We start from the raw sequence: 21,092 nt of genomic DNA, 5'->3' as shown, positions 1-21,092 counted from the left end.
GACAGTGGATCAAACCCTAGATTTCCATCAATGATGATGAGAGCTTTAACATATAGATCATCTAAGGGAGACACCTACATTTAGTTGACACCTACATTTAGTTGTCTTAATCTGTCCTAATCTGCACCTGGAATCCATCTTTTTTTTTTTTTTTTTTGTACTTTGTTTTTTCTCTTGTTTTGGTCTACTGAAGGAAATACATGCCACTTACTCTCCATTCTTTCCCTTGATTTCCTTCCAAAGCACTAATATACTATCAAGATATCTTGGCTAACAGAGGCAACCCATAGATGTAGCAACACTGAAACTGGGGCAGTGGGAGGTTGGTTCCTTGCCTGCAGGAGTTAAGTGCCGGTGGAGGAGCTGTGTCACCAAGTGAAGAAACTACTGCTGGAGATCAGCAGCCTGCACAGCATTAGAGATCAACAGAAAAAATATTGACCAGATCTTCTCTTGAGACTCTGCAGGTTTCTGGAATACGTTGGTGATAACTTCCTGGCACACGTGATGGAGGAGCCAGCAAAGGGAAGGGGTCTTCTGGAGCTGATTAACTCTTATCTACAAGGAAGAACTGGTTGGGGAGTTGAAGGTCAGGGCAGCCTTAGCAGTAATGACAATGATATGGTGGAGTTCAGGATTCTGAAGTGTGGGGACAATGAAAATAGCAGGATCCCAGCCCTGAACTTGAGCAGAGGGTATGTTACCGTTCAAAGGGACCTCAACAGGCTGGCAAAATGGGTTGATGGGCACCTCCTGAAGTTCAACAAAAGCAAATGTAAAGCCCTGCACCAGGGGAGGAATAATGCCATGACTCAGTACAGACTGGGAACTGACTGGCTGGAAAGCAGTTTTGCAGAAAAGGACCTGGGTGTGCTAGTGGACAACAAGTTGAACAAAAGCCACCTTGCAGCAAAGAAGGCCAACAGCCTCCTGGAAGGCATTAGGAAGAACATTGCCAGCCAGTCAAGGGAGGTAACCCTTCTCTACTCAGCCCTAGTGAGACACATCCAGTTCTGGGCTCCCTGGTACAAGGCGGACACGGAGATACTGGAGCAAGTCCAGCAAAAGGCAATGGAGCATCTGTCATACAAGGAGAGACTGAGAGAGCTGGGACTGTTAAGGCTGGAGAAGAAAAGGCTCAGGGGAGACCTTGTCAATGATCATAAATACCTGATGGGTGGAATAAAGAAGATGAAGCCAGACTTTTCTCAGTAGTATCCAGTGACAGGATGAGAGGCAATGGGCACAAATATAAAGAACAGAAATTCCACCTAAACATGAGAAAAAACTTCTTTAGTGTGAGAGTGATTGAAAACTGGAATAGCTTGCAAAGAGAGTTTATGGAGTTTCCATTATTAGAAATATTCAAAACCTAACTGGACATGGCCTGGAGAAACCTGCTGTACGTGACCTTGCTTTGAGCCAGAGTATTGGACTAGATGTCTTCCAGAGGTCCCTCTGGACCTCAACTGTTCTGTGATTGAAAATAGTACACTATTTTAGCAGAAATGAAATATGTTTGCTAAATATGAGTTTGCTAAACCTCATGTTGATTTTGAACTGTCCTTTAGGAAGGACAAACATCTTTAAATGCTATGAATCACAGAATGTTAACTAAATTACCACTTATAGTTGCTTTGTGTTTTATTTTTGGGTTTTGTGGCCTTTTTTGTTTGTTTGTTTGATTTTGCTTTGTTCAAATATATACTGTCAGACAATCCAAAGAAACGTGATGTTGGTTAAGTACAGCTACTTAAGTACTAAAACAAATGCTCCTCTTGTGAAACAAGGATGTTTTATAAAAGGGGGCGGGGGGGAGAAAAAAAAAATCCACTGCTTAAGCAGTATTATAAAACCTGTCTTGTCTTAGTATGAATGCATATTTACTTATGCATTCATTTATTCAGTTTGAAGACTGAGAAATTATGAACAAACCTTAGACTGTTATTTCTTCATGGTAGTTTCTATGTTGGAAACCTAATATAGAGATTTGAAAGGGTATCTGAATAAACAGGTAGTTTAACATAAGCCTGCATATATGAAAATGTGAATAACTATTGCCTTATGATGTACTTAGTTCCTAACCTTTTATATGTAGTAGAAAGGATTACAGAATTAGAGGTTTAAAACAGATGTCCTCATGCCCTCTTACTACAACGTTTGCCATTCAGTTTAAAAACTGATTGGAAAACTTATATACTTGCTTTTGAAACTCTTTTTTCATTCAATCTGATTAATTTTGAAGTTGTCCATTTCATAGTCCATACAAATATCAGTATCTCAGTCATAAGCAAATAGCAATTCCCTCCTGTATCCAATTAATTGTTGTCATTGTCCTTTGGGTCAGACAAATGCTAGCAGAATGCTAATCTGTGTTTAGTAGCACAAGCCTTGGGGGGCATATCTTAACCTAGACTTCCAATTTTATACTTAGGCAACTGACCAATGGTCCATTTAAAAAGTTGTGATCATGTTTTTGTTCCTCTATACCACATACATGTATGTGCTATTAGTCACTATATGAAAGTTCAGATCTTCAGAATACAAGTCAGAAAATTGTCTCTCTGTATATCATACAGATTTTCATTAATCCTGATACAATTCAGTCTCTCTGTCTGGCCAGTGGTTAGAGGGAGCACATTAGGGAGAATTTCACCTTGGAACACACATCTGGCATTTAATCTGTGTTTCATTTTGCTTGAGAAGTACAGTGCTATTGGCCACCTAACTGCAAATCATAGAATCATAGAATCATCATAGAATCCTTAAGGTTGGAAAAGACCTTTAAGATCATCGAGTCCAACCATCAACCCAACCAAATCACCTCCCATGCAAACTTTTATAACAGCGGTAAAATGTCAAATGCAGAAAAGAATTCTGATTTGGCTGCAAAGCTACATTTCAAACACATAGATAAATCTTCAACGTATTAAAGTCAGAACAATAAAACCTCATCTGGGAATAGGACAAATGTAAATCTACTGCTTACTGATGGTTTAGAGTGTGAGCATGTTTTTTGTTGTTGTTTTTGTTCCTCTGAAGTGTCTCTATCTTTACATGGCAGCCACTTACTGAATTTTGTAGGTGGTGTCCCAGCTGGCTGGGACTCTACTATGTACTTAATTCATGTATTTTTGTACCTGAGAAGAAAGGTTGAATCCCAACCAGAGCTTTGTGATTTTTAATAGAGGAGAAAAAATTGTGTGCTAAGTACCCATTAATTTATAGGACATGGGGTAAAAAAATCTCAACTGCTTCTGTTTCAGATGTTTTTATCTAACACAGATGTATTTTTTCAAGCTATGCTTTCATTTTCTTCACCTATTTTCACTTCCTCTAGTGACTTAATTACTCAGGGCCTTGTTTGGTTTACAATGCCAAAGAGCACTTGATTTCACTTCTGAAACAATATAATTTATTTCAGAAAATGTGTTTCTTTCTTGCTCTCTTTAATAGAAGGGAATTGAAAAACTTCTGTGTGTTGTCAATTGTCTGATCACATGTAACGTACAATCAAAAAATGAAGCTTAAATAAAAAATTTCAATAGACTTTTAATTCTGCAATCTTTGTATACTCTTTGCACCCTAAGTCTCAAACAAAAAGTGAGGAAATGAAGATCAATGTTTTTTGGTGCCTGAGAGCATTCAAATCCTCATCTTTTATCTTAGTGCTGAACTGCCAGCTCATAGCATTCATGCTTGAGAGGGCTACTTTCCACTAGTCCAGGTAAAGTCACGATACTGTGTGGAAGAAGTCAAGATTCATAAAAGCAGAGGACAAGCATGCTTTCATATCCTAGTGACTAAGACATTCACCGGAGAATAAGAATCCCTGTGTTCATAAGTCTGCCCCCACTATGCTTTCTGAATTTACTGCGTGTAGGTTTAGTTTTTATTAGTTTATATTTGCTCTTGTACTCTCAATCTTGGGAAATAGTGAGTAGGAAATATGGAGGAAGAGCTTCCCATCCAGAACAGAACAGAACACAGGTGAAGTATTTAAGCCTTTTAGTAAGATTTCCTATTTTGAGCAGTTGTGTAATTTTTCTGGGACTTGAAGTCATCGTGTTACTGTTGTCTATATTGGACTGGGAGTTTCTGCATAACTCCTCATTGTGCCAATTTGCCCAGGCATTGCTAGGACCTGAGGATCCATTGTGAGCTCTGGAGTGCTCAGTTCTGGGGGTTAAAGCAATGCAATGTACTACTCTTGACCTGCTTAAAACAAAACTGAACAAACCAACGAACCCTGTCTCCCCTGCTTTTTGTTGGGTTGGTTCTTCTGTTGTTTTGGTTTTTTTTTTTCATTTGATTTTTTTTTTTTTAAATAAGTATAAAGGCATGAAGTACTTGCAAACTTCAGCACTCATGGTTTATTCAGACCTTGATCACATTTCTCATCATCTTGTTCCTGGCATTTGTGTCTCAATACCATACAGTACTGCAGAAATACTGTGCTAACAATCCTGTTGTTTTCTCCAACAGCATTTAGCAGTGTCTTGTTTACATAGTTTCATCTCTAAGCATGCATGCTGCCATGTCTAGCTAGCAAATGAAATTTACTTGTTCTTTATTGTTTCACTTGGTCCCATGAAGTGCTAACCACCTTTGTCATTGGTAAATTATTTTATTAGAGTTTTCACTTATTCTGCCAGCACTAGCAAAATTTTACTTCCTTAAAAATATCTCCATGCATTAAACTTTAGTATAATTTTGAACACCTGCATGAACAAAGGAAGAATAAAGGCCAACTGATTTTTTTTTTTTTATTTTATTTTTCCCCCAAGATTATATGGTAAAAGCCAAAAGGTATCATCACTGTGCAAGAAGTACTTGTTTAGGGATGTTCATGGTTTTCCATAAACAAGGCTCCACAGGACAATAATGAAGAATGAGACTATCTGCAGAAAAATGCAAACTTATTCCATCTTTGTTGTGAGCTGACTAGAGGCCAAATAACTACATTAACACATGGCTGAGCTTGGTCTAATATATCTGATCTCTCATTAAAACACACAAGTGTAGTGCTGTGTTTGTGCTAACAGGTTGCATGGCTCATGTCCATCTAGCTTAGATTAAACAAAGAAAACTCACAACTGTCTTCAAAATATCTGTAGGTATAACTAATTTTTTATTATTAATTTGCCTTTTCTCCCAAGTATTACAATTGTGCACCAAAATTGTCATCTGACTGAACAAGCAGATAATAGAAACCACAGATACTTGATTCTTTCACCCTTTTCTGCCAATGCCTACCCACATATGGACATGCATGTCCTTGAGTGCAATGCATTCTTGCACAGGAGAGCAAAGTTGGGAGGAGACATTAAAAAGAACTAATTTCTGTATGGTAGAGTAATTCTTATTACTTTGCAAAGAGGTCATGTTCCAGGAATATAGTAATAAGTTACTTTTTTATTTCTAATGTTCCATGTAGCAGGAACACACTATGTAACAGTCTAAGGACTCAGCAAGGACTCAATTTTACATAGTAGTGAAACAATTATTTTATAAAGAAGAGTGATTTTCATTCTCTCTTTATTTCCCTCATCTTTCAGACACAATAAAAGAAGCAAAGACAAAAGATCCAGCAAGTGCATTTACCTAAGAGCCTGACCCAAAAAGTTAAGGAAGGAGATTGTTTTAAGCAGCCAAATTTCAAGAACCAACTAATGAAAGGACAGCACTTATAGGGGAAAATGTGAGCTAATAGTTGTGGACATTTGCTGATATTCATGCACCATGGATAATACAGTACTGCCCTTCACCTTTTTTTTTTTTTTTCCCCTTCTTCTCTCCTGTGGAGCAGAGTGTTTGGAAGATTTTTGTTTCAATGGTAGCTGGATATCCCTGTTAATATTATTTTCCCTTGCATTGTTGCTACAGAAACTTTCCAATAATGTAATGTTTAATGGAATTCTGAATGAAGAACAAGTTTATAGTTGTGTTAACCACTGTAAGAAAGATACAGGATGATAACATAACTTTTTTATTTTTCGTTTTTAGGCTCTAGGGGTTCTCCATGAAACAAAACAAAACCTCCAAAAATCACTAGCATACCTAAAACAAGGAGCTTTCTAAACTTTAATAGAAAGTTGCTATTAAACCAAGCATTTATTTTGGGGGAGAAAACCAACCAACCAACAAACCAACCAACAAGCAAGCACTGTGAAGATGTATCTCTTGTTTCTATTGCTTGATTTATGGCTATCATTTTGGGGACTTATACATTTAAAATGATTTTTATGTTCTTGGACTTTCCTGAAAAAACACTGTATAGCATGTTTTTGTACGCATGTGAAAAAAAAATTCATTTGACATTTGGCATCTGCATTCTTTTTATAGTCTATCAGGTCATCTGTTATGGACAATGAAGGCAGTTCAATAATTTGAATATATCTTGAAGAACTGAATTTTTATTAACTTTGTGAATTATTATTTAATAAGCCATCAGTGCAGAAGCATTATAACACAGCTAAGAAAAATGTGAACCATGACAAATCTGATATGTCTGCATATGCCATTAAATTGCAGCAACAGTCCTGTTAGGTTGACAGCTTCTGTGATTTTCTATTTAATCCTCTCATCATTCATGACAATTGCACTTTTACATAAATAGTGAATGTAAAGTGACAAAAAAATAAAGCCAAAACAGTTTCTGCACCTCATTTTATAGCAACAGATGTGGTGAACTGAGGATATTAAAACAAATCTCCAAAATTAGCACGATGAAGTATTCAAGCTAACTGCAAGGATGTTTTTCCTAGATCTCCACCTAGTGAAACTTTCATGAAAAAATAACAGAAACACGTAATCGCTTGCTTAAATTGCAGTCTTTAAAGTTAAGCTTTATGGGGTTGCTGTCGGCCACAGGTAATCACATTTAGGAGCTCAAGCTGCTTTAAAGTGACAGTTTATTTGCATTTTAGAATGAATTTATTTTAATTAGCATAGAACATTCCTTCACTTCTTTCTCCCAATGATTTAGGAAGGTGAATAGCCATGTTTAGAGTGTTATAATTTTGAGATTGTTAAAGAATATGTTAACAGTTTTCCCCAGAAATCCTAAATTCACACACACACACAAAAATCTTTACTTCTTTATCCTATCCTCATCTTTATTCAGTGATATTTTAGATTGATTTCACTTCCAAACATATAAGAGGCCTTTCTCAAATCAGTATTAGATATTGGTCTGAATTACAATGTCATGTTTGCTGGCTTCTGAGGATGAGTAAGACATGACTTTAGAGCCGAACCCATGTTTAATTAGTGATATTGTGATGGTGAACATGTCAGAAGTTGTAGTGAATTTCAGTAACAGCACAAATATGTTGGGAAAGAAAGTGACAAAAAAGAAGAGACTAAGAGGAGTGAAAGAAAGAAGAAAATGCTTCCTATATTTTGCACCTTTACTCTTATTGGCACTGTATGGAAAATGAAGGGCAAATACTGCACAGCTGCATGACACTTACCATCCTGTGGAAGGCAATATTCTATAGCAGTGGAAGATAGTGCTTTATGTTAATTTGCAAGCAAAAATAGTTTACTGAAATAAGTATACTGGGGCAAGTAACACAAATACTGGGAGAATACTGCCTTCATGATAAAGTCATATTATAATTTTAATAGTATTGCACCATTTACAGATTTTTTTTTTAATGGGCAGCAGACCACATGTTAAAGAAACAAATTATAATATAATAATGCTTATCATTAGCTCTTCCCTTTCCAGATCCAGAGGTCAGATACATACAAACAAAATATTTAAACTCTATAATAAGTTTCTAGAATGTGGGGAAATGGCAGACTTCTGGTTATATGAGCACTGAGTGAGAGATTGTCCTTGTGAGAGGGTAGGTTGGTGAGAATAATTTGTGAATATACAATTAAGAGCTTTAGCATTGTATCTATACACATGAGGAAAGTGCTAAAATTTCTCAAGTCAACATAAATTTTATTTTCTAGCTTTCTAGGACTTTGCAACTTTAAGAGTATGCAAGAGTTTTTATTTTGTGAATAATTTCCTATATTTTTGTCTCTTTGCCTTATTTCTTGAAAATAAAAGATCCAGCAATATGCAGCTTTCAGTAGTCTCATTTTCTGAATCATTATAGCTGTAACAGAGATTAGTACAGCTTGAGACAGCTAGTAACTAAAGAAGCTTTCTCTTATGCCGTGGTTTGAGGACTCAGGACATTGAGTGCTGAAAAAGAATGTGGGGCTGGGACTTCCTCTTACTGAGAATTCCCAAGTGTTGGAGGGAAGATGATAGTGGGTGTGTTAATGCTCTGTTTTGCTTCTCCATATCTTTCTCATTGAGTAAAAGATTTATTTGTGTGGGTGTGGGTACATGTATTTGGATTAGTAAGAATGTGACTACAGCTAAAGGGCTTTCTGAAACTGTGAAGACTGAACTGAAGGGACAAGCATCTCAGTAAATCATCTATATAATTTTCACCAAGTAGCGAGAGATTTTGTTTGCCAGGTTCTTTGTTTGCCAAGAATACATTTTACTGGGGGGGGAGGGTAATAAGTTGGAAAAAAACCCAAACAACATACAGTATATCTCTAATAGGTAAAGTCTGATAATGCATGGAGCATTGTTGATCAGGGTGTAGGGAGGGAATTGTTATGCATATTTACACATTTTAATCCTTGTGCCTTGCTAAGGCTATCATTCATAGTTAACATGAAGTGGTCACTATAATCTCTAGCAGAAAATAACCTGCAGTTTTAAGGAAGGAGCACATTCAGTAAAATGGCAAATTCACCAACTCTAGAAAAAGATAGCTTCCTTTGAGCTATAACCTTGGACGCTTGACATGCCCTGCCACTTGCAGCCAGGTTTTTATGCTTTTGAATACTGTTTGCAACTCAGAAGGTTTCCCTGTAGTGGTGGCTTGGTGAATGTGATTATGTTGCATGTGTTGCAGCTAACCTGTTTGTGCTATGGGAGTCTGATGCATTTAATTAATGTGTCCTGGGGAAAGGCAAGCTGTTTCCTGGGGGGAGTGAGGTGAGAAAAGGCAATAAATAATGGAAAATAGATTTGGAAATTATGTTAGAGGTCATCTAGTTAATCCCCTTCCTCACAGTAAAGTGTATAAATGTATTGCTCCTAGCTGTCATTTGAGAAAGTTCTGGTGTTACCAGTGCACAACAATTATAATCTTGCATGCTGTCGTAAATCGTTCTCTGAAAAACACAGGGATTTTCACTATTAAGGCACAGGTAGCTTTCTGTAGTGTAGCAACACACTGGCATTACGCTGAAGTTTCTGGAGTTACTGTTTCTACAAAGAGAATATTGAGCCTACTGTCCAAGAGAGTTGGGGGAAGGGGTTGGAGGGGAAGGGAACAGAGATGTAAAGATGATGTAAAATGGGCTAGGCTGGTCAATAGCAATAAAAAATGCCACATAGAAGGAGCTGTGGAGCTGGCTTTTCAGTTGAAATCATAAGGAATTCTAGTAGCCTTTTTCCTCTCTCCTCCTTGGATCTGCTTCTATCTATATAGGGAACTATAAGATCATGGTGAACTCAGGGATAACGTTAGCTTTGCTTTCTGACAGCGGGATATGCACTTGGTGCTGCCACTAGGTATTCTGAATATGATTGAAAAGGAGTGTGAGAAAGAGGTAAGAAATCAATTTTTAGATATTACTGGTGGTCCCTATGCCTTAGTGGTTTTTGAGTGAAGGAGCATTTTGTAAGGACCTCACTTTGTTAACATTGAAATGATTGTTTTTCCTCACCTCTTTCTTTTTTCTGAAACAGTATATAGGTTGGGTCTGTGCAATCACTTGGGAGAGAACAGGGGAGCGGAGGGGGAGATGCTGCCCGAATGGTTTCTCACTATGATCAAAGTCAATAAAGTTTCTATTGGACCTGTCTTAAATCATACTCATGTTATTACACACTTGGAGTCCCCAGATTCTCCAACACCTGGTCAGACACCGGGTACACTCCTAGTTGTCTGGATCCTGAAGTTAACAGCCCTTTGATTATGCCATAGGGGTACAGGAAAGGTTACATCATGTCTGTGCTTTGGATTCAGAAAACATCTGAGAAATTTAACCGCTCTAGAGTTATGTTGAATAAACACAAATATTTGTACATGGGTCTCCCTCATCAGAAAGCTTCAAAGTAGGTCAGATATCTAGTCTGAAAAAAACCTACACACATTCATGAGACAGATCATTTCTAATCATCCAGATACACTATTATTAATTGCTATTGAATATTCTGTATTTACCATTTTCTTCTTTAGAGCTGCATATCCTAATAACTGTTATGAATACAGCAAGTAGAAAACATTCATACAGAAAAAAATTACCCTTAGGAAAATAACCAGAAATATTCCTGATTCAAAAAACCCATAGTAAGAACCTGTGTCTTTACTGGAAAGAGAAAATTTGTCTATCCTGAAGTTAGACATGCAACAAAATGCAATGAGATGCATGTAATATCCCTTACAAAACTAGTTTCATATGAGTTAATTCACCACAGGTACAGTCAAAGTCAAGTCAAGTTAAAATTTCTACAGATAATCCTGACCTAAATGGTACTAAGAAATATGTTAAGTATTGGGTTTATGCTTTTTTGCATAAAATGTTATTTCCTTTTATTTCTAGACATGAATATCTGAAATCTTGTCATACAACATTCCTACATACAGCATCTGCAAAATCATATATAGATTAAGTTTTGGCTGATCTTATACACTTTGTGAATTTCCCAATGCTGATTCAAATACTATTCACAAGAACAAATGGTCTGAAATTTCTGCAACTGTTTTTCTTTTTAAATGCAATGAAAATAATTCTCTGAAATCCTCCATCAATTCTCATGTAGTACTTTTGTTTATGTCACTGTTACACTAAATGTAATATCCAGACATCCAAGTATTGTAAATTTATCTGCTACAGGAAAATAACATTGGGGAAAAGAACGCTTTGCAGCTAGTATCAAGTAAGACACGCTGATGAGCTACTCAACAGACTGCTTTGTTGGCTCTCACTTTCTCGTTCTTTTACACTACAAACAATCTTTGATCTTTCTATTCTGCTGCACCGTTCCCTTTCTTGGACATATAGTAAAATGGACATATGTTCTCTCATATTCTTCATAGTAATGTTCTTCGGTAAAATACATTGAACCTACAAGTTGGAGGATGGCAGATAAGGGTTTGATTTTCCTCAGTCAGAAGAGAGAATTTAGAGCAAGACTCACACATTTGTGCAAAAATAGAGTAAAATAATGTCCTACAATGGCTAGGCTAAGCGTAATGTCCTATCTAGCTTATTTAAAGCTAGCTAAAGCATCACTACTTTATTTTTGCAGTTTACATGTATTCATGGCTGCCTAATACAGGGATAATGTAGAATTTAGTTTCAAACAAGCTTACCCAGGCAGCACCTAATCTCTACATATCTTTATTTTTGCCTGAGTTCCACAATCACTGAAAGGCTGTCTTTATACCTGCTGAGAAGCACTTCAGTTTTGACAGCATCTTGGCACCTATCTCCCAAATATGCCTGAGAATGATGACTCATTCCTCTGCCTAATTGTTCTGCACACCTTGATCTAATAGGCATGTTCAGAAAACAATTGGAAATTCGGGGTCTACACAAATATACTGGCAGCCAATATTACCTGTAAAACAAATGACTAAGTGAAAACGGGGGTGTCATGTCTTGAGCAAGAAAAATTCAAACATCTGGATATTCTCAGAGACTAAAATTGTATATTTAGAACAATTACGTCCTCTAGTCATTCAGCCTGCAATTGAGCCATTTTCTTGGATGTCAGGAGTTGTGGGTTTAAATGAAAGGGGAAAAGGAAGGAGGAAAAAAAATAAGTGAAGAAAGGAAATCATCCACCCATCCCAACTATAGTTTCTTAATAAATATTAAATCAGCTGAATACTTTTATTTACTTAATCTAAGAAAGAAATGTATCTTAATTTTGAAGTTCTTTTAGAATTATTGTTCATTGCATCTAATTCAGATCTCCTGTCTCTGTGATATATGTAAACTGCAAAAAGTCTTGGATCCCCTTCGGTTTTTATTTTAAACTGTAAATATGCATCATTAGATATATGACATGATTGCCACATGATCAAACACTATCTCTCAATTTGTTCTTTCTCTTTAGATTTTGGCTATTGAGACATTACAGCTATTTAATAACTCCCTGACTGCTTTTGTCTGCTGGTTGCATATCAGTAAAAAAGGGATGAAACTAGGACTGCATATTTTGTTTTCCTTTTTTTTTTTCTTTTTCTGAGCTAGGGAAAAGTAATTTCCAACGTACAGAAGAAACACTGGAACACTGATGCACACTATCCAAACTGATGTCTTATCCACTGCAAAATATTATTTCCTAAATGCTTGATTTTAAATTTGTCAGTGCAGAAATCTGTTTGCATCCATGCAACTCAGTGGCTTCTGACCTCTAATTTTTTTCAATTTCATTTAGTCTTGAAATGCCACCATGACGTAGAATCTGCATAGAAAGTACTGGGCTGCTGTTTCCAAGTGTTGGCTGAAAGGTTACAGTGAACTTTTCAAGTTATTTTAGAACACATTATCTGAGGTCAGAGCAACAATATTGGGGGACAGAAAACTTTCTTATTGTGTCTTGTCCAACTGGGGTAAGTTCTCCCTTACATTATTTCTTTATTCATATTATAATAGTTTCCCAGAAAACAAACAAACAAACAAACAAACAAACAAACAAACAACCCTAAGCTGTCTAAAGACTAGTAATAAATAATTTAAAAATCCTTCCACCAGCACTACCATTGCTGTTTCCCAAAGCAGTTTTTTTCTGTGTAGTTTGCAAAGACTATCTGAGGCAATTACTAGCTATGGGAATGCCATAGCATAATGCCTTGTTAAAATATGCTGCTCTAGCTTCATGACTGAAGTCATGAGTTTTGTCTGAATATTAGTTTTAAGCCCCTCTAGTGCCTGAGATAAGCTACATTCTTTGGATTTTTTTCTGAACTGTGGCAAGGCAACAAATATGAAGTTCTAGGGCTTTAGGAAGTGGATGACCTTCTATGCATAATTAAACATTTGAAATAAAAGATCACAAAAGATTTTGTGGTAGAGTCCTGAAAACCCCAAAGGAAGACTATAAAGAGTTTAAATTGTTTCTGGAGACTAGAGCACATGCAGCAGAAAAAGTCACCTTCATCCCAAAAAGTCGTCTAGTTCAAGAAAGCTTCTTCATTCATGTAGATTATTATTACACATAATATATTTTTATTAGAGAAAAAATAGACTCCTCTTTCTTTGAAATCTCCTGTGTTCATGGTTTTAAATATATGAGCAGTAGAGTAAGATTTGAGGATTAAATTATTAAGTAATATTTTCTCTAACAGTGATATGTCCAATAGTAAAGACATTTGAAGAAAAGACAACTGACAAGGAGGCCTGATAAATGTTTAAGTTTTTAAAAGACTATTGTAAAGACAAAAATGAACAAATGAGATTATACTCCCTGCTCCCAATGACTAACCAAGAAGTGATGTATCTAATTTCTGCTAAGGAAAATCTTTGTTGGGATGTCGATAATAACTTTAAATGTAGTAAAACGTGAGATTTTTGAGACAGTGTTGGACAAGAAAGCCAGGAAAGATCTTCAGCTACAATACCATCAGTATCTAAGTCTTCTTTAATACTAACTCAGGTAAATGTACATATGTATAGATTTGTGGGGTTTTTTAATGAGAAATACCATATACCTCAGGAAAGATTTCACAAGGCATTATTTATGATAAACTTGTCCTTGTCTTGAAAAAGTCAATATAACTGTAAGTTATGCACTCCTATGGTAGTTTTCCAGACTGTCAATTTTTTATTTTTTAATTTTTTTTTCAGTAATAAACTACTACTACATTGTTATAGAATAGTACACTTTGCAACAGGCCTCTGTGGATCATTCAGGCTATTACCATAAGATGTAGTTAAATGCATATTTCCTTAATTACTCCTGAGGAGTAAAACTTAACTTGGAACATATTTTGTTTCGGAAGGGAAAAAGCTGAACTCATTTTTTGCTTTGTTTGTAAACGAGGTCTATAATAGAATGAAATAATTGTTTATTATCTATGACATGATGTAATGTGGCTTTTGCAGTTCTTATGTACTCTTCCTAACACTTAAACATAAATGTATAGGGTATTGAAAAGTAAACTACCAGAATATTTTAGCTAAAATTGATCTAAGTCTTTTACTAACATAAAATCCTTAAATTGTTTTAATGTTAAATGATTGTTTGGGGAAAAAAAGGAGGCTCAAGAGAGCCAAAAAAACTAGTAGTTCCCATACTGAGATGTGTAAAAGGATAAGGATCAATTAGTCATACAGATTTTTAAAAAGAAACAAATTCATGCAATTATGAGTCAATGTTCAATAAGCATGCTTGAGAAATAAGGAAAAGAGGATGATAGGCAAGATGGAAAGAACGGTAGTTAATTCCAGAAATGTGCTTTTCTTTCTGCAGTTATGAATAAAAGATTTGTCATATTTTGAGATGTTTAATATACTTTTCACTAATGTTAGTATTGGTTCAATCCACTGAAGAAAACATTATAGCACTGAAGTTGCTTCACAGTAGCTGCATAGGGCTTAAGAGCAAATCTGAGCATGTTGCAGGGGATTATCTGTCAGGATTGTCTTATTATCAGATTGGGAGATACCTAAAACATTGGGTTTCCTTCTCAGCAAAAATCTCATATATATTGCCATAAACAATATAGAGAAGTGGACATGCTCCCACTCCATCCTCACGTAAAAGTATGTTTCATACTCATAAGTATTAATGGTGGAATTAAACTTACTTGTCTTCTTTAGTAAACACGGGGCAGTGAAGGAATCTCAAGATGGCTTAACTTTATTTGCAAAAAAATAAAATGTTTGTATTTATTTTCTTTTTTAACTATTGCTTTTATAATTCCTGTCTTTAACTTTTCAGTAGTAAATGGAATGTTTACCCACAGAGTTAAAAAAACAAACAAACAAGAAAAAACGTCATAAAACCAACTCTGATCTGTGAAAAACAGTAACAATGTTTAAATTTTGCTGAGTCTGTGTTTCAAAGTTTGCAACACTGTCAAGACCTCATAGTGAAAATGCACAAATAATAATGGCAATGATAATGATAATAACAGTAACAATAATAATAACAATAGTAAAGAAAAAGAGTCTGAGTGTTAACACAGCACCGGTTAACGAACCTGTTTATAATCCCTGTCCTTTATATTTGCTCCACTGAGATGACACAGCTGCTTTCAAGTGTTGCTGTTTTTCAGAAATATCTCAAGTACCAAGAAATCATCTCTGCAGAAATCATCTCAGAGGGAAATTACAGAGATTTGCTGTAGGTCTGCAGTATACAGTCTCTCGAGAGGGAAAGGAAAAGGACAAAGAGGGAGTTCACTTACTAACCCAAGACAGTAAGTGAAAAAAACCAGAAATGTGAATTTCAGAGTATCTAAGAGTCCATTCCTTATAGCAAGTAATTCTCATCATCTGGATAACAAAAAAGCATTTTATTAGATAAAAGTAATTGTTTGTATTGCTATGTAACTCCAGAGCTAAACAAAAAAGTAAATGAAAATAATATACAAAACTTGTGCTTCTTATAATCAATATATCTTAAAAACCCCACACTGATTAGTTATTACTGAGGGAGTTAGTAGCCTTCTGAGGCAGAAATTTATTAAATCCATAACTATTACATCTATACTTTTATTATAATTATTGTCAATAATATTACTTAACTCTGTGAACACTGTACTTTGTAGCATAAAAAAGAGATGAAAGGCAGATAAATCCTTTCTCTTTTTGTTTGAGTTCACAATAAATACTTAAAAGTTTTCAGTGATTATGTCTCCCTACAGGTTTCTGCAGTTCTGTAAACTAGATGTTTTATAGGGCAAAGTAATTAAATAGAAAGATACCAAGGATTAGATTTTTCCTTTTTTTTTTTTTTTTTTTTTTTAATTTAAAATATCCTCAATGTAAAACACCTTTTTTCAAGTCAGGAGTAGAAACACTAACTATTGTTAGTCCAGAGCTAATTGTTACAGGAAAAGAAAGAATAAAAATGCAGTCAAAATTGTTTTACACAAAGTTACTACTCCTGCTCCTGGTATTATGCTCACCCTTCCCTGCTCCTCTGGACCCTAAGGCTGGTGGCTGCATTCTCATGTGTGTGGGGAGGGAGGGGAGAGAGTAACATTGAACATCCTCAGTCCTTCACCACAGGAAATATGCTGGTCATGTCGACAGTTTCTTCTTTCTCAATCTATGATTCACTTGGGGTCATTTTTCTGTTCTTCAATATGCTTCTGCACCTTTTTTTTTCCTCATTGGTCTGCAGCTCCTTGTTAATCCCAATTAACAATTTGTAGTGTCTTTTACATATGTCAGCTACTATGCCTTTGTTCTCTTTTTTACTCCTGAAACCAATTTTGACCAGCTCCATCTCTTATCGCCACCATATGCCTGTGCTCTTCTGCAACACATCCTGAGATACATCTCTGATGTATGTATATTAGAAATCCATGCTTTGATACCTGGTATACATTCCATGCTCCTTAAGTTCTGCAGCAAAATTATGTCTCAAAAAGTCTCATGAACATGACTTCTTCATTAACCAGAAAGCAGGCTTTAAGAATGCATTACTTAAAGACTTCATGCTTTTTAAAATTTATAATTAGTTTCAGCTGAGTGTCCACAATTATCACAGTAAAATAAATATTTGTTCATTTGTTGAAGAGAATCAAGATTTTGAAATTTTCAGAGGGTAATGACAATAAAGCACATAGTTCCATTCTTAAACAATTTGCACTAACAGAGCAAATTTCAACCCTCTGCTGAAACCCCATTAAATCTTAGCTTACAATAAATACAAAAATGTGCATCAATACTCATTTTTAGTGGCTTTTGGAAGCAACTGTGAACCTTTTACAGGAAGGACCCCTGAGAATGACCTTATAAAGATTTCATTTCAGTTATTTAACCTACAGGTTATGAAAGTCAAGTAAAAAATTTTTTGGGTTCTCCCTCATTTAATGTTCACTTATTTATGAGGTAAGATTACATGTTGAAATGTTTGAGATATATACTGAAGAACTTAAAACATGTAAACAGGACCTTATGTTGATAAGACACATTTTTCAGAAAAATTATAATGTTGAAATTCTAGCAAAAACTCTGTCACTATTATTGCAGAGTAGGACGTATGAATATTTATTATGTATTATTTCTTATAACTTATTTATTCTGTGCCTTTCAACTGATAAGCTTGTCATAAAAGAATGATATTTCTATTTTTAACTACCTTGAATAATATTTCCCAGCCTTTGCATTCTTCAATAGCTTTGTGGACTTCTTTCTTCCATTTCAAATAGATTCAGTCTGTGCATTACCCTTTTTATTTCTACTCTCCTTTTCAACATGAAGTGGGTTTTTTTTTTTGGTTGGTTGGTTGGTTTTTTCTGTCAGCATCTTAATTTCTTGTGTTTGTATTCAATTAACTTTGATGTACTTTTTGACTGCAGTATTTTCAAAACTTCATGCATATATTATTTATGCTATCTCACCAATGCTTTTGAGATGTCTTTTTATTTTTTAAGAGTAAACAATAGTTAATGTAAGTTAAATTGGGTTGGAAGGATCAGTTAGAAGATGGAACTGAAAAGCTGATCTCGTCTGGTTCAGAGAGAATAAATAACTGCAAGAGAAGCAGATGCAGATTTTTAGGCAAGGATAGAAGTGTTAGCACCACTTCAAACAATATTTGGTCAGAATATTTGTGAAGGATTTTTGGATGCCAGTAGCATTTCGGTCTGCTGAGATTACTTTAATTAGTCTTCTTGAGATCCATATATTCTTCAAAGCATGGTCTTTGCGCTCAGTAACACCTACTGAATAGGAGGTCCAAGGCACCAGGAACACACTGATTTCCTGCATATGTTCCACAACCTAAGTATTTTGTCTGGAGAAGGTCTAATGTGTCCTTCAAGCGTCAGCTGCACTGTTTATACCAGTATACTGGTCTACACTGCTATACCAAAGAGGGGCAGCTAGTACTCCCTTGCTGCATGGTCGACAGGCACCACTGTGGGTTTGTTTTATTTTTTTTCCCCTCTTTGTTTAGGGGTAGCTCCTTTCATAACAGATTTGTTTTGGAGAGAGCTAGTGGGAGCAGTTAAAAAATGAGTGAGCTTACAGTTAAGCAGTGTGATCATCAGGGAACATTGCTTGAGCTCATTCCCTCACACTTTTTTATTTAGCAGTATAAACTTATCGTGTATTCTACATGGGCACAGGCACCTATGTTTGTGCAATCAAAACTGTCTAGTTATAGGAATATGAAAGGCTTCAATTGTGAACACCTGCTATATTGTTCAGTGTGACTGCGGATATTTGATTGTAGAGATTCTTTCTCCTTCCCCTTTAGTCTGAGGCTTTGTCCATCTCTGGTATTATATTAACCTTGAAATGTTCCCATACAGTGATTAGTAACTATTCAGCCAGAGGAATATGAAAAAAGCTTTTCTTTAAGTACTACAGGACTGCACTTCTCATCCCAAAAATTTGATTGTGAGTAGTCATTTGTAATGGATAGTATCTTAAAAAATAATTTTATGGAGATTTTAATACATTTAGTTTTGAGATGTATGGAGCAAACATTCCTTAAGGGGATTTGAGTTACATATATAATACCCTTTTTTCCTCCTGCATTGTATGGACAAAACATTAGATTTACTTTACTTTTGCTTCTGGTGCAAATATAGAGGCTTGTATTGATGATCTGGGTTCAGTCTTTCGTAATGAACCTGGGTTAAAGCAGAGATTTATAAAATGTACACATCCTTTCCTCTGAATGAATTAGAAACTCAGAGCAGATCAAGTTTGGTAAGTAGGTAAAGATATTACATATTATCCCTACTCAGAGACTATGTTACTCTTTCAATATTCTTCTGTATAGAATTTTAAGAAGCATCTTTTGAGGAAAAAAGACAGAAATTTCATCTTCCTTGTATGCTTAAATTATAGTTTACTTGTCATCTCCTTCCCATGATTACAAATTCTGTTGTGAGTAGATGTATCTAGATGGCAACAGTGCAAGAAGCCTCAAAATTAGAATCACATTTATTTGAATGGTGTGCGATAGGATCTGGTTAAACAATTCTTGTTGCTCCCTCAGCACTTTGCTGTTGGGATCTACTGAATACACTGATCTTTTAAAGCTTCTGGCATGAGAACAACTAAGTAACAGTACAGATCTCTTTCTAGTATTATGTATCATCTTCTGAAGGATGGGAGAGCAGGAATCTCATCTGTAGTCTTTTCCAAAAAATGTCAGTGCATCTGTAAACTTACTGCTTGCTTCATGGCATTTCAGGAGGCATATAACATAAAGTCATAAATGCTTATTTAGTTACAAAAAGGCTTTTGACCATCTGAACACATCATCACTTTTACAAGTGATAACAGACCATTAGAAAAACAAACAAAAGAAAACCCCAAACCCAAACACCCAAACTTTCCCAGAACAGTGCCATTTACTCTGGTTCAGTACTCCCTTGGAAATTCCTGGGGGGGCATTTGTTCATATGACCCCTCGCTGCACTCCAGGCCATGCCACATATCCTCAGTTTCCTGCTATAAATATACTTCTCTGATAGACTGAAACACTGCCTTCCACTATTTTGGGTATTTTGAATGGGGAAAACGTAACAAACTTCAGCTTAGTGCCAGAAGGGCACTATGTGGAATTCAGAAGAAAAGAAAAGACAAATACTGGGAAGTATTGACTTGACTGACCTGCTTTAGGGGAAGTTTTCCCTAATAGTATATAAACTGACCCATAAAACTTTGCTTCAAGTTAATGGATCAATCTCTGATCCTACTTTATTTAACACTGGAGTACTATCCCTATGTACAATTTCCATTAGCTGCACATAGCTGGTGACGCTGTGACTGTTGCACAACAGCCCAACCCTGCCTGTTTCCCGAATCACCCCATCTCTTCTGTGATGAGCTATCATGTTATTTAAGATCCTGCACTGTTCGTCCTGCACCAACACCACATAAGACTTTTAGCCTCAGATGGCAGATAAATACATAGGAAGCAAAGATCAGACTTGCACTCAAAATAAGGTTTATCATTATGATCCAAATAGGTCCACTTCATGAGCACAAAATGATGCAGAATGTGAAGTAGTTGTCTCAATGGAACTTAGAGATTTACATCTCAGAGTCTGGAATTTTGTGATCAAAAGGATTTAAATAGCAGTTAGACCGTCTAATTGTCTCTACATATGAGTTAGGCATCTGACGTAACTGTTTGCAGTTGTGTACCTTGAGATTGCAAATTGTCAGTGAAGTTCTGATTGTCAACTTGCCATCATAATACAATATTTCTTTACAGTGAAAACAGAAGGATTAAACGTAAAATATATATAAAAACCCCTTTAAAGTAATGTTTGGACAAGCAATATATAAACAATATAAAGATAAGATACTATATTTGTATTTTACTTCCCAATTTAAAGTGTTAGTATACGAAATGTTCTTATATCACTGAAATAAAGTGAAATCAATTTAACTTTCATGTCATTATTAGTTAATTAGTGGATAAACCACAAAAATATAAATTATTTACTACATATTTTAGTTTTTAGCTTATCTTGGTGAAAAAGGAGTAAAATGTTTACTGTCATTACAATGTTTGTTTTCAAATCGGTGAAAGTTGATTACATAATACACATTTCCTAAAAAAAAACCCATGCTTAAAATGTAGTCAATATAAGCTTAAAGAGTAACTAGGAACATTAATGCTGAATTATTTGTTTATAAACAGGCAAATTCTAGGATATTCAAATTACTCTAGTTGCTATATTAACAAAAATTTTTAAATTAACATTTCAATTTCTTAGAGAAAATGAGGAACTAAAACATTAATCTGATTATACAGAATACTGTAGAAATGTTTGCTATTCCTCTTACTGTTAGGCTTTATATTTCTAATGAATATGTCTCCCTCTACCCAAGTTTTTCTCTAT

At 35.4% G+C, this 21,092-nt stretch overlaps 1 protein-coding gene across 1 annotated transcript in view; it reads left to right on the top strand.

Annotated features, from left to right (window-relative positions):
* The first annotated feature begins 507 nt into the window (after window positions 1-507).
* The window catches only part of LOC103922145, a 115,445-nt gene continuing 94,860 nt past the window's right edge, over window positions 508-21,092 (top strand). The window contains 1 exon segment of the mRNA XM_009330235.1: window positions 508-972. Coding sequence (XP_009328510.1) covers window positions 508-972 — 465 coding nt within the window.

The sequence above is a fragment of the Pygoscelis adeliae genome, unplaced genomic scaffold (genome assembly GCF_000699105.1).
Source record: "Pygoscelis adeliae isolate BGI_AS28 unplaced genomic scaffold, ASM69910v1 Scaffold37, whole genome shotgun sequence".
Classification (NCBI taxonomy): domain Eukaryota; kingdom Metazoa; phylum Chordata; class Aves; order Sphenisciformes; family Spheniscidae; genus Pygoscelis; species Pygoscelis adeliae.
Note: the sequence above shows the minus strand (reverse complement) of the source record. Positions and strands in the feature narration are given on the sequence as shown.